Raw genomic sequence first — 13,151 nt, forward strand, 5'->3', positions numbered from 1 at the left:
CTTTGATATTTTTCAGCTCCTCATGCAAAGCCCACTGGCATATGCTCTGAAATGCATTTCCCCAGTTGGGCTTGGAGCTTCAAAAAGCACTGGGCTCACATCAACCATGAAAAAACTTTAATCCCACCTCCCTCCCCCTCCTGAAGGCAGAATGATAAAGGCTCGACAGTTATGTCTGGAGCAGGGAAGCAGATATTACACACATCTTGCTTACAAAATAGCTCTGGTTTTCATGAAACAAGTTTATTTTCCTCCCCCAGCCATTGGTGAGCACATGACAAGCGTACAGAATAAAAGCTCAGCTCCTTAGTTCTGCTCACATTCACTCAACATTTGCTCTAATCAATTATCTTATTTCATGCAATAAGGAAAGACTGAGATTCCTGTTATGCAGCCATAATCAGTTACAGTATGAAGCTGTGTCTGGGGAGCATTTCTGATTTTGAAAACGAATCATGTGCTCTGCCATTACATTTCTCTCCTAAAATGCTGGGCTTTCACCCAACTTCTCTCTTCCCCCCCCTCCTCCACCCCTTAAAAGCACTGAGGGCATGGTCCAGTCTGGGCTGCCACATTCCTACACTGCAGAGGCTAGCCAAATTGTACTGTAAGGAACATATTTACCCAGGGTGTTTCCAGTTTATTGGGATACAAAAGCTTTAAGGGGCTGCCCCTCCCAGAGGAAGACAAAAGAGCAGAGGGTGCTGCATGTGCCAGCGGATGGCTGCAGGAGGATGAAAGTCCTGTCTTCACACAAAGGGCTCAATATTGATCTCCAGGGCAGAGCATGGCATGGTGAGCTCAAACTTGGTGATAACATCAGGGTGTAAGACTCCGAGTTTCCCAATGCTTTGACCTTTGGCAAAGATCTCAGCACAGCGACCGGGAAAGAAAGCAGAGCCTGTGAAGAAAGCGAGAGGAAAATCAATATTTCTGTGGGCCAGAGAAGTCAATAGGCATTTAACATGGGGAACAAAGCTCCCAGTATCAACCCCTCCTCTGTGCTGAGATGCTGAGAAGGGGCTCTCACTTCCTTGCATTAAGTTTTCCTGATGGAGAGGGACTGAGGAAACACTTTGAGTTAAAAATAAACCACGCAGCCCAAAGCGTGGGCATTTTCCACACTCCAGTGGCTTTGATTGAGTGACTCCTGTAACAGACCTTAGCACAGCTCAGCCCAGTCAGTGGGCTACTGAAATGAAGAACCTGGCCAGGCTGTGGAACACCTCAACATTCCCCACCTTACTCTGAGGAAATAAAGCTTGCTGACATCCAAGGGCTAAGCAAGCATGTCACACTTGATTACATGTCACATAATTAGAAACAACCTGCATGCCTCAGCTGGAGAAGAGCTTTTAAGCAGTTTCATACACACTGTGAAGCTGTGGAACAATGAGGAGCTCAAAGGAAGTCAAAGATCATCTTCCTCTTCCCTCAGACCAAGCCCTGAATTTTAAATGTTAATTAGGAGTTTAAAAAGCAAAACAAAACAAAACACACACAAAAAAAAGGAGTTGGATTTGCCATGAAGAACTTGGAGGAGCTGTTTCCAGCCTTGCTCCCTGCCTGCTCCTGAAATGGCCCTTCAGCATCCTCTGCATTCTGTAAAAGCACGGCAAGAATTTGACAGAATCCCAGCATGGTGGGGGGTGGAAGGGACCTCTGGGGATCATCCACTCCCACCCACCTGCTAAAGCTGGGTCACCCAGAGCAGCTTGCCCAGGATCACAAAGTCCAGACGGGTTTGGAATCTCTGCAGAGAAGGAGACTCCACAACTTCTCTGGGCAACCTGCTCCAGGGTTTTGGCACTCTCACAGAGAAGGAAGTTTTTCATGTGTTTAAGTGGAACTTCCTGGGTCCCAGTTTGTGCTCATTGCCCACTGCCTCTTATACTGTTGTTGGGCACCACTGAAAAGAGCCTGGCCCCATCCTCTTGCCCCCACCCTTTTAGATATTGACAAGCACTGAGAAGAGAAGATGCCCTCTCAGGCTTCTCTTTTCCAGGCTAAGCAGCCCCAGGTCTCTCAGCGTTTCCTCCTGACAGAGATGGTCCAGTTCCCTGGAATCTCTCCAGTAGTTCCTTGTCTCTCCTGAACTGGGGAGCCCAGAACTGGATACAATACTCCAGATGTGGGCAGAGTACAGTGAGAGTTAATCCTAACTTACTCTCTGGTTGCTTCAAATGCCCAGGACCTTTTACTACATTTACAAGGAGCTATTTAAAAAAGGCAATAAAGAGCCAAATTAACCTCAAACCTCAGGAGGAGCTTCATGATAAGCAGTGGTCAAACCCAGAGATACATTCTTTATTAAATCCCTAATGGAAATAGTTCACTGAAGAAGTGTCTCCTCCTCCCATGAGCTTTGTAGTCATAACTTCCAGCTGCAAGAACAGCAGTTAGGGCTTTTTCTTACCCTACTTGGTGCAAGTGCAAATTAGCTTAACTGTGTGCTTCAGTTCTGGCAGCACTCTGATGGCAGCAGTAAACCATCACAGGAACAGCACCTAAAGGCTGTTTCAAAGGTACTCAGAACCAGTAGCTTTTAAATCACTCCTCTTAGCTATGAGGGCAAACCAACTCCCAACACTGAGCACGCAGAATGATCTGCTCCTGGATGACAGTGGCATGTGACTCTACCCAGACACTTGCCACTGCCAAACTGCACTCTTCAAAATAAAACCTGACAGAACAAGCTTAGAAGAGAAACAAATGTCACACACAGAGATCACTGCAGATTGTGGGGGAAAAGACAACCTAAAAATAAAGTTCTCTTGTCATTAGTGGTAAAGGCTTTCCTGTTTGTGACTAAAGCTACTATTACACTGGGGACAGGAGCAGCACTCAGCAACACTCTTCTAGAAACTTGACTGTGAGCTTCAGCTGGTACAAGAGCAAGAACCAAAGAGAAGTTAACAGCATGGGCATGGTAACCCCCTCTAAAGTGCTAGGAAAGAAGAACTTTGGCAGTATGGTTAGTCACAGAGCTGAGTCTGACTTGTCTGTTCTTCTGAGCTGCTTGGGAATAATGCCACTTTATCTTCTTGCCTATCTAGACCAAATCACAAGATTTAACTGGTGTTAAACTTGGAGACTTCTGGCTGGGGTCCAAAATAGTACTGTGCTCAGACTGTCTGTCACAGACAGTTTCCAAGATCTGTGTGAAACCACGTGCTGTTTTCAGGCACAAGAAATGCTCTGCTGTCCCTGAATCAGCAGTCCTCACTCTCCCAGGCAGCAGTTAGCTGGGCAGGTGGCAGAAGGACTTGAAGCCTCACGTCCACCACTAGTGACCTCCTCTATAAGATTAACTTCAGTAGATGTTCCCTTGCACTGAAATAAACACCATGGGCTTGTGATGGATATTGAAAGCTGGTGGCCCTTTATGACACTATATTGGAAATTATGAAGAGGCTTTAATGATAATAGCACAAAGAGAAGAGCGTGGCCAGCAGGTTGAGGGAGGTTCTTGTGCCCCTTTACTCTCTCCTCTGGAGTACTGTGTCCAGTTCTGGGCTCCCCAGTTCAAGAGAGACAAGGAACTACTGGAGAGAGTCCAGTGGAGGCTACAAAAGTGCTGAGGGGGTTTGAGCATCTCTCTGACAATGAAATTCTTAGAGCCCTGGGGCTGTTTAGCCTGGAGAAGAGAAGACCGAGAGGGAATCTTCTCAATGATTCTCAGTGTCTAAAGGATGAGGGTCAAGAGGATGGGGCAATGGGCACAAACTGGAACCTGGAGGATGGAACCCATGTTCCATTTGAACATGAGGAAGAACTTCTTTCTTGTGAGGGTGCTGGAGCCCTGGACTAGGCTGCCCAGAGAGGTTATGGAGTCTCCTTCTCTGGAGAGATTTCAAACTGGCTTGGACATCATGATCCTGGGCAACCTGCTTTAGCAGTGGGGTTGGGCTAGGTGATCCCCAAGGGTCCCTTACAACCCCCACTGGGATTCTGTGAACTGTTAGGTTATACACAGAAAATAGTTGGGCTTAAACAAGCAGGTGGCTCCTTTCAGAACCCCACATCATCTTCCTGAAGCATCTCTAATTTGGAAGAAGGGAACTGGAGCAGGTGATCTCCAGAGGTCCCTTCCAACCCACACCATGCTGGGATTCTGTGATGTGAGCTAGAATCTTAACAACAATAAAACTAATCCCTTCTTGCCAAGAGCTTACAGTACAGCTTCACAAGTGACCTGAATCAGTGAATCAACACCAAAAGGGAGGCAGTGGCTCTTCACCTGCAGAGGAGTGAAGACTGCAACAAGCTGGTGATTAGTCTGAAGCCTTTACTAGGCAAAGGGATCTTCAGTGTGCTCTGAATATCCTGCTCCAGGTCATGGGTCAGACATTCAGCCATGCTTTCTGCCTAAACCAGTGCAGTCCCTGATGTTATTTGACTCCACACATAATTAATATAAGGGGGAACACTTAGCTCCCCGAAGCACAGGAAGCAGGAGCTTCAAGTGACCTCTCCATTTCTGGCTAAGCTAATGCTGAAACGTTGGTTCCTTCACAGTGCAGTCACCAAGTGTGCCTAGTGCTTTGCTGACCTGGCACTTGCAGGGTCTGATTCTGTGACAGGAAGGGATCAGGCAATAAGCAAACAGAAATGAAAGAATCTGGCTAGGAGCTTTAGGGTCCCCATCTGTCCAGCTAACACTCGGCTCTTCCGCCAAAGAAATGTGAGCTGAGGAGTAGGTTTACAGAGAGTTTATGAACTCTGGTTAATAATGAAACTATTATTATGGTAATTGGCTGCACTACAGAATGCTTCAAAGTATGTTCCTGCCTGCCAAAAGGGCCTCCAGACTGCATCTCACAGATTGGGGATCCAAGATCTTTCCTTAAGTCTTAGTGACTCCTCCTGTGACCACACACATGGGAAGAGAAGGAGGTTGGCTCACATCTGACACTGGGTGTTGTTGTTGGTCCATGTACCTCTGCCAGGGCATCAGAATTTGGAGCAAATGTAACCATTTGACAAAAAAATTTAGTCAGTGAAAGGGAACCACGTGAAAACTCATTAGAAACATGAAAAATGTGAGCAGAAATGGGGAAAAAAAGAACCAAGCACCTTGCATCTGAGGGGAGTGAGAGACCAACAGGGACCAGCTGGTAGGAAATCAAGGAAGGGAGCCAGGAGACCCACATGGTTAAACAGGGACTGCTGGGCAAACTCAAGTGGAGGAAGAGAGCTTACAGGAGGGGTTGGCCATACAACTGTTGTCACAGGATGTAGGGAGGCAACCATGAAAGCTAAGGCCTCCTGGGAATTAAACCTTGCAAGAGAGGTCAAGGGCAACAGAAAGTACATTGCAGACAAAACTAACACCAGAGGCAACGCAGGCTCACTGCTGAATGAGGTGGGTGCCCAGGTGACAGAGGTTAAAAAGAAGGCAGAGCTTCTTTGTACTACTGAGACTGTCCTCAGGAGCCAGGCTCTTCTCAGTGATGTCCAATGATAGGGCAAGCTGGAGCACAGGAGGTTCCACATGAACATAAGGAAAAACTTTTTCACTGTGAGGATGACAGAGCACTAGAACAGGCTGCCCAGAGAGGTTGTGAAGTCTCCTTCTCTAGAGACATTCAAAACCCACCTGGCTGCATTTCTGTGTGACCTGCTCCAGGTGATTCTGCTCTGGCAGGGGGGTTGGAGTAGATAACCTCCAGAGCTCCTGTCCAATCCCTAAAGTTCTGTGATTACAAAATGACCACCTGAAGCAGGAGAACCTCCCTATGCTGAGGAGCAGCCATGGATTGCAGGAGGACCTGAGCGACTTACAGAGTGGGAAAGCAAAGCAGAGGATTCATTGACATAACCAGGACATGGGTAAGGACTTTTTTCCTGCTTTGTGTGTTTCTTGTACTGTCAAGTAGACAGCAATGGTGGTTTATATTTCTCATCAAACTTGTGTTGTGGACTTGGCTATCATGTCAACTCTTCAAGTATCTAGAGTGAGAGCCAAGGCTGTGTGAAGGAAGTGCTCCTGCTGTTTGCACATATGGGGCATCAGCAGAAAATGCCTGCACTGTTCCCTCCTTTCAGTAAGTCACACCCTAAGGTGAAGCCCAGTGATCTAAAGCTTCCATAAAGTCTTGATCGCAAAAAGAGTCTAAAGGGCATCTTCCCACAACCTGTGACCTGCAGCTTTTGAACAGGAGCTCAAAGCTGACAGTACTTTGTCCTGTCTGTGTATGCAGTATCATCAAGAATGGGCTGGTTGTGAGGAGCATGATCTTGCTGAAGAAAGCTTTTGCTGGCCAAGCAGCTACTGAAGCACAGGTGGGGGCACCATGCTCACTAGGTGTGCTGGGAAGGGGCTGCGTTTGCTGCTGGGATGATTGCATTAAGCAGTCTCTCTTACAGCTCTGGCTGGTTGTACCATCAAGTATATGAAGACCCAAAACTGATTTTATAACTGTAGTCTACTACACCATCCCTTTTAGGGATAACAGATTTACTGCTGCTGATAGAGTTAATCCTTCCTGCTCTGCACACAAACAGTACCTGACAAACTTCACCTTGAAATCCAGTCAGAGACCATATTGTCCTTGCTGATGGAGACCTCCACAATGCCACAGGAAGCCAGACAGTCTAGCAATGGAAATCCACCTCTTAATATGTCAGTGTTAAAAGTGGTAGCTAGGAGAAGGGGTGGGGTGAAACACAATATGCATCACTAAAGGAGAGATGCCAGAGCTGGTCAGGTCTTATGCTGACATACTACATGCAAGCAAAAGACAAAAGCTACTTCTTGTAGCTGCAAGCAAGAATTTAATTTCCAGTGTTCACTGATGTAGAAATAACACCTTTAATTAAAGCTTTTGCAGCATATCCTCAAAATGTGTAATTGCCTCTCTGCACTCAGGCAGCAGGGCCACTTGGATTGCTTTGGGGTAATTCTTTGGCCAATAATCCAACAGAGCACGTAGTCTTTAGCATATTTTCTGGCTAATTGACCCTCAAAGAGCTCCAGGTTCCCTGCACTCTTTGTTGTCAAACACCTTGCACAGTTTCTTTTCTCTACCTTACTCTTCCCTCCCTTTCAAAAAGAACTAGATTAAAGTAGTATTATGGGCCTACAGTTGCACTAAGCCTTCAAACCCTCTTGTCTGTTCCTGTAATTTGAAGGGACATCGGAAGCTGAAGCTTAAGAAGGTAATAGAGCAGAGCTCATCTGGCCTCCAAAGGCTTTCATCTTAATTCCCCACCCCCTTAGTCACCACAGCTGCCCTTTCACTACCTCATCTTGACTCACCTGGCGAAGTGTTTTACCTGTATTACAGGGGATGGAATTTGGTTTTGGGAGGCTAAATGTTGGTTTACTTCTTAGGGTCAGGTTCTTCACATTTTCAACTAATTCTTTCTGTTGGCAAATACACTCTCATGCAAAGTCACAGGATGCTACCAGCATTTATGATTTACTCAGTGCCTGGGATTTATTTTTTAACCCCTCAGAAAATAACTAGTGCTTGAAAAGATGACAAAAGAAATAGCTGTGTGATGGCAATATGCCCTGTGTCTAAAGGACATCCTCCAATCGGATTCCTCTCTGTGTTTCCACATGCAGGGCAGAGCAGAAGAGGGTAAAGGGACAATCACTCATTTACCTGGACAGGTACACTGGATAGCCAAAAATAGGGTTGAGTATCAGAATTCTTGTCCACATTGACTAGGGAATATGGAGACTAATCCACCAACTTGACTGAACACTGCAATTAAACATCTTCTTGTGTTACAACTAAGTGAGTGGCTATGTTTTTTCATAGAATCACAGAATTCTTTTGTCCTTCAAGGATATCAAGTCCAATTGTTAACCCAGCACTGTCAGATCCCCACTAAACCATGTCCCTCAGCACCACATCTACATGGCTTTTATATCCCCTTTCAGAGAAGAAATTGTTCCTAATGTCCAACCTAAATCTCCCCTGGCACAACTTAGGGCTGTTTCCTCTTGTTCCTTGGATAACAGACACTGACCCCCACCTTGCTACAGCCTCCTTTCAGGGAGTTGCAGAGAATGGAAAGGTCTCCTCTCAGCTTCCTTTACTCCAGATTCAACCCCAGTTCCCTCAAGCACTCTGCTCAAGACTTGTGTTTTGCTACCCTTCTTTGGACGTGCTCCAGCACCTCTGTGTCCTTCTTGTGGTAAAGGGTCCAAAACGGAATCTCATAGTTGAGGTGCAGCCTCACCAGTGCTTGTGTCTCAGGGGGTGTGGGGCTGTGGTGTTCTTGACCTCCTCTTCTTCTGGCTAAATAGTCTCAGTTCCCTCAGCCACTCCTCAGAAGACCTGTTCTCCAAATCCTTCACCAGCTTCCTTGCCCTTCTTTGGACCTGCATCAGCACCTCAGCGTCCTTGTAGTAAGGAGCCCAAAACTGAGCCCAGTATTCAAGTACAGGGGGAAACCTCCAAAGGAATCCTTGCAAATGTGAGACTGTCAGAAGCTAGGAAACAATGCTCTTTATGGTAAGGCTACAACACTCTGCACACCAGTGAGGCAGCAGATTGTAGCTCTTACAAGTGTTAGAAAACAAGAACCAGCACTAGGTCAGTGTGCAAGCTGACTTTAGAGTGTCTCATTTGGTTTAGAGTGCTGTTAATTCATGCCTTAGCCCATGCTGCCTTCTCCTCCCAATGGCTTGACATTTATTTATTAGGCTCACTAGCAGCCACCAGATGTTATGCTTTTGTGGCTACCATATTTCACACCTTTCAGAACTTGACAAACTGGCGTGGGACAAGAGATAATTAAATGATGAATCTCAGCACTTACTGGAACTGTTTTAGCAACTTGGTATCACTTGGGTTTAGCAACTAAGATTTCTATGTAAACCAAGGTCTGGCTGCACCACAGGAACAGAGATACTTGAACTGGCCAAGTATGAGCCAGATCAGGACCAGAAGCACTTCTGAGTCTACAACAGAAATGACTACTTTGCTTCTGGACCCAAATACAGACCAGCATTTGGACTGAGTTGAGTCTACACTAGCTCAGTATTTCTTGGCTTAGCTGTGTTTTTCTAACATACCAGCAAAGGTAAAGTCAATTCCTACACTGCAGGTAACAGAAGGACTCAACTTAGGATCCTGCATTGATGTTTAAAAGTCTGAGCCCAAAGCCTGCAAACTCCTCTTTAAAATTGAATTGCCTAAATAAATGTTAGGAAATGTTTTTGAGATTAAATTATCCAAAGCATAGTTCAAAAATCAAGTAGAGGACCTGCTCCACTCTGAGCTATAAATTGGACATGATCACAACTGCCAGAATTAATACTACAGTAAAAATGGAAGCATTCAGACACTTAGTTGTAGCAGGGCTGTGTGCAGGAGGTGAAAATGAAATCGAAGGATGAAGCTATGGCAGTGGTCAAATGTAGCTGGTGCAACCAGACATGCACCCTGACCCTCACTGCACAGGTCACTGCCCCTTTTCACTATGAAAGGAGATGTGCAATTTGCTGGTATTGCTACTCCAGGGTTGGATGAATCATTTCTTTCCTAGAGAAGGCTTTGCAACATTGGAAATACCATTTATGGTTAAGAAATAATTTCCTATTTCAAAATGTAAGGAGAGAGAACAAATGGAAATGACCTAATTCTGTATGATATAAACGTAAGCTCTGCCAGACGTTCCAAATTCTTGATTCAAGGAAGATTTTCATCTGTTAGACTTGTTATGATGTAGGATTAAAAAAGGCAGTTGCCTTTGTGGGGGAATAAAGACACTCCCAAGTAAAAGGACAGCAGAAAGCAAAGGCTTAGCATCAGGGAGAAGAAACCAACACCTTGAGCTCAGGAACACAAAAGCCAATGATTTAGATAGTTCTGGGAGTTGTCAAAAACTGGTAGAAGGTGGAAAAGTCTGTCAGGAGAAATGCTGCCACTTAGAGCATCCTCTATCTGTCAGGATGTAAAGCAGTGGGAAGAAAAGCACTGCAATCTTGATTAGTTAGTACTTGCAAAAAGAGGAAGGGAAGAGAAGATACCTCCCATCTCTTCATGAGCTGACTTAACATCCCTCTCCATAGTATTCTTGCTATTGCCATAGTCTTTTCCTCTCACTGTTATGCTACAGGACACATAGTTCTAAATGAGTCAGTTCAAGGGATTTTCTCTTCTGAGTCAATCTCCTGGGTTTGAGGATAAATATTTTCTTTGTTCTCTTACTGTTTGTTTCATATGGGGGGGAAGCGTGTCAAACATGGTTTGGTGATGGAGCTTTAAAAGAGAAAGCTAAGCCCATCAAACCTTTTACTATCCTATTCTCCTTTTACTATGCTAAAATAACATACTTTTGCTCTGATACACCTGTTTAGGGGTTGTGCAAGTAGGTTAGACTTGAAGGGTATTGGGAAGGAACATCCAAAACCTTTCAGGAGAGGAGCTGCAATGACCATAGGAATGCCAAAAGCCCTCCTCAAAACTCAATCTGACAGCCCCTTCCTTCAGAACAAAAATCAATTGTGTAACACAAAGCTAATGAAATGAGATTTATTCCCAGACCCTAATGATGGGGTTTGCCACAAACTTTTTGTGTTGCATCACTTGCAACAGCAAGGCACCTCTCAGACATCTAGTGCTGCAGAGTGCTGTCAAATTCTGGTAAACCAGGTTTATCTGGAGACACTCCAAACAATTAGACAAAATGAGAGTCTAGAGTAAATTACACAGACCAAGAGAGTTGTTTATATCTTTGCCAGGGTGTTAATCTTTCTCAGGGTGTTAATCCAGCTACAGCCAAACTTGAGGCATCAGCACTAGTGTGGCAAGATGCTTTGTAAGTAATCAACTTGGCCTAAGTTTGCAGGGGCTTAGTTCCTATAAATCTGAAGTCCTGTCTTTACAGGATGAAGAAAAAAGCAGAGGTACAGACAAAGGGGGCATTAAGTGAGTAGCCACACCCACTTTATTAGCTAATCTGATTTTGAGCTGTTGCAAGTGTAATTCTTCATTTAACTAAGCTCCCTTGATGCTGCAGGGGAAACTGCTCAAGAGAAAAGGAAGAGAAATTAATTAGACATTTATTAGATCTCCAAGTAGAGGCCAACACTGGAAAAGCCACAAGAACTAGTGACAAACACATAATTTTGCCTTAAAGTTAAGTGTTTGTAATAAAACCCCTTCCAGGAATAGGATAGTACATTTCAAAGTCAAAATCGCATTGAGGAAAAACCTGCCATCACCTCTTAGTGTTAATTCAGGAAGCTGGCTGTGAAGGGCAGGGGGCTGGGAAACAAAGAGGAGTGGAATATGTGAAGATAGTAAAGAATAATGTACTTGATAAATCAGTACTGGCTTCACAACAAACTGGGCACAGCTGTGGCTAAAACACTGTCCTGTTTAGGGTTGAAGTGGTAAAAATCAGAGAAGCTACTTAGAGACAAAAATGAGAGAAACTGCACTTCCTGGAATGTGATTAATAGCACTGGCTGAAAATGCATTGAGAGAATTGACTGAATAGTAAATGTATGGCAGCAATAAAGACAGCAGGAGAATCTTTTTGGTTTTGTTTTCCCCTAAAGAATCACAGAATAGTTTGGGTTGGAAAGGATTGTTTAGCCTGGAGAAGAGGAGGCTCAGGGGTGACCTCATTGCCCTCTACAACTACCTGAAAGGTGGGTGTAGCCAGGAAGGGGTTGGTCTCTTCTCCCAGGCAGCCAGCACCAGAACAAGGGGACACAGTCTCAAGCTACGCCAGGGGAGGTTTAGGCTCGAGATGAGGAGGAAGTTCTTCATGGAGAGAGTCATTAGTCATTGGAATGTGCTGCCTGGGGAGGCGGTGGAGTCCCCATCCCTGGAAGTGTTCAAGAGGAGATTGGATGTGGCACTTGGTGCCATGGTCTAGTCATGAGGTCTGTGGTGACAGGTTGGACTCGATGATCCTCGAGGTCTCTTCCAACCTTAGTGATACTGTGAAAGGCCATCTAAGCCATGCCCCCTGCAGAGACCAGGGACATCTTCATCAGCTTGCTCAGAGCCCCAGACAACCTGGCCTGGAATGTTTCCAGCGATGAGGCATCTACCACCTCACCAGGCAGCTTGGGCCAGTGGCTCCCCATCCTCAGCATAAAAAATTTCTTCCTTCTACCTAGTTTAAACCTTCCTCTTTTTGTTTAACACCATGGCTCCTTGCCCTGTTGTGACAGACCCTGCTAAAAAGTCTGTCCCCACCTTTCTTCCAGCCTGATACTGGGGGGGAAAAAACTGTAGATACTTTTGCTAACAAGACCGGTTGAACTTTTTATGTGACACAGAAATGTATTTTTAGTCAACATTTCTTGTCATCTGGGGAACAAAAGGTACTCTGGAATATAACAAAGCCTCTTCTGGCCCACTGGGAAAAATGATTGGTTACATCTGCTAGGGTGTGGATGTTTCTGAAATGCTGGGAACCGTAGGCACCAGTATTACAGTGCAGTTCTCAAAGCAAATACCCTGCCTGCTGCTGTAAATCTATAGTAAGAACATTGGAAATGCTGTAATGCTAGAAAGATGTTAATGTGCTGCCAGGATTTCAGATTAGATGATCTAGATTGATCCTGGGGGAGGAAAAAAAAATGGCAGCCAAATGGATTAAGAATTGATTGATATCTTTGAGTATGTCAGAAATGGGATTTGGAGGCTTCACCCTACGATTGGCACATTTCCTATAGTCATCTATGACAGTTGTGAATGATGCTGTGGCTGCCAAGAGAGGCAACTGGAAGGCTAGGGTTGCTATTAAGAGTCCTCAAGCTCCTCAAAATAAAAGAGGTATTAATAATGCCACATTTGACATTGGTACTAAGCATCTGTGCATGACAGTCTCCCAAGATAAAATGATCACCAGAGGTAGATGCCAGGGTTCAGTGCTCTACCCGTAGCTCAAAATCAGGCCCAGACTTCTCTCCTCTTGCCTTGTGAGCTGAGGGTCACACTCCGAATCTTCTGTTAAAGTTGTTTGTGTTACAATTAGTGTTATAAAAGCAACTGTTTATTGATGTTCTTAGTTATGGAGATAACTATTACACCTCTAATTTCACAGCTAAACCTTGCTAAATGAGAAGCCATTACTGTGATTTACTGTGGAATTAAGATTTTCTACACTTTACCACACCTTTCATTTAATTAAATAAGGGCAGTGAAGAGAGGGGACTGCAAATTCTC

The 13,151-nt window shown here is 44.9% G+C and overlaps 1 protein-coding gene across 1 annotated transcript in view; it reads right to left on the reverse strand.

The window, feature by feature from the left end:
* Nucleotides 1-222: 222 nt before the first annotated feature.
* Nucleotides 223-13,151, reverse strand: part of FARSB (phenylalanyl-tRNA synthetase subunit beta) — a 45,938-nt gene continuing 33,009 nt past the window's right edge. The window contains exon 17 of the mRNA XM_068145486.1: nt 223-901. Coding sequence (XP_068001587.1) covers nt 750-901 — 152 coding nt within the window. The 3' untranslated portion in view covers nt 223-749. The remainder of the gene's footprint in view (nt 902-13,151) is intronic.

The sequence above is a fragment of the Melanerpes formicivorus genome, unplaced genomic scaffold (assembly GCF_026170545.1).
Source record: "Melanerpes formicivorus ecotype bairdi unplaced genomic scaffold, bMelFor1.0.p_v2 SCAF_12, whole genome shotgun sequence".
Classification (NCBI taxonomy): Eukaryota; Metazoa; Chordata; class Aves; order Piciformes; family Picidae; genus Melanerpes; species Melanerpes formicivorus.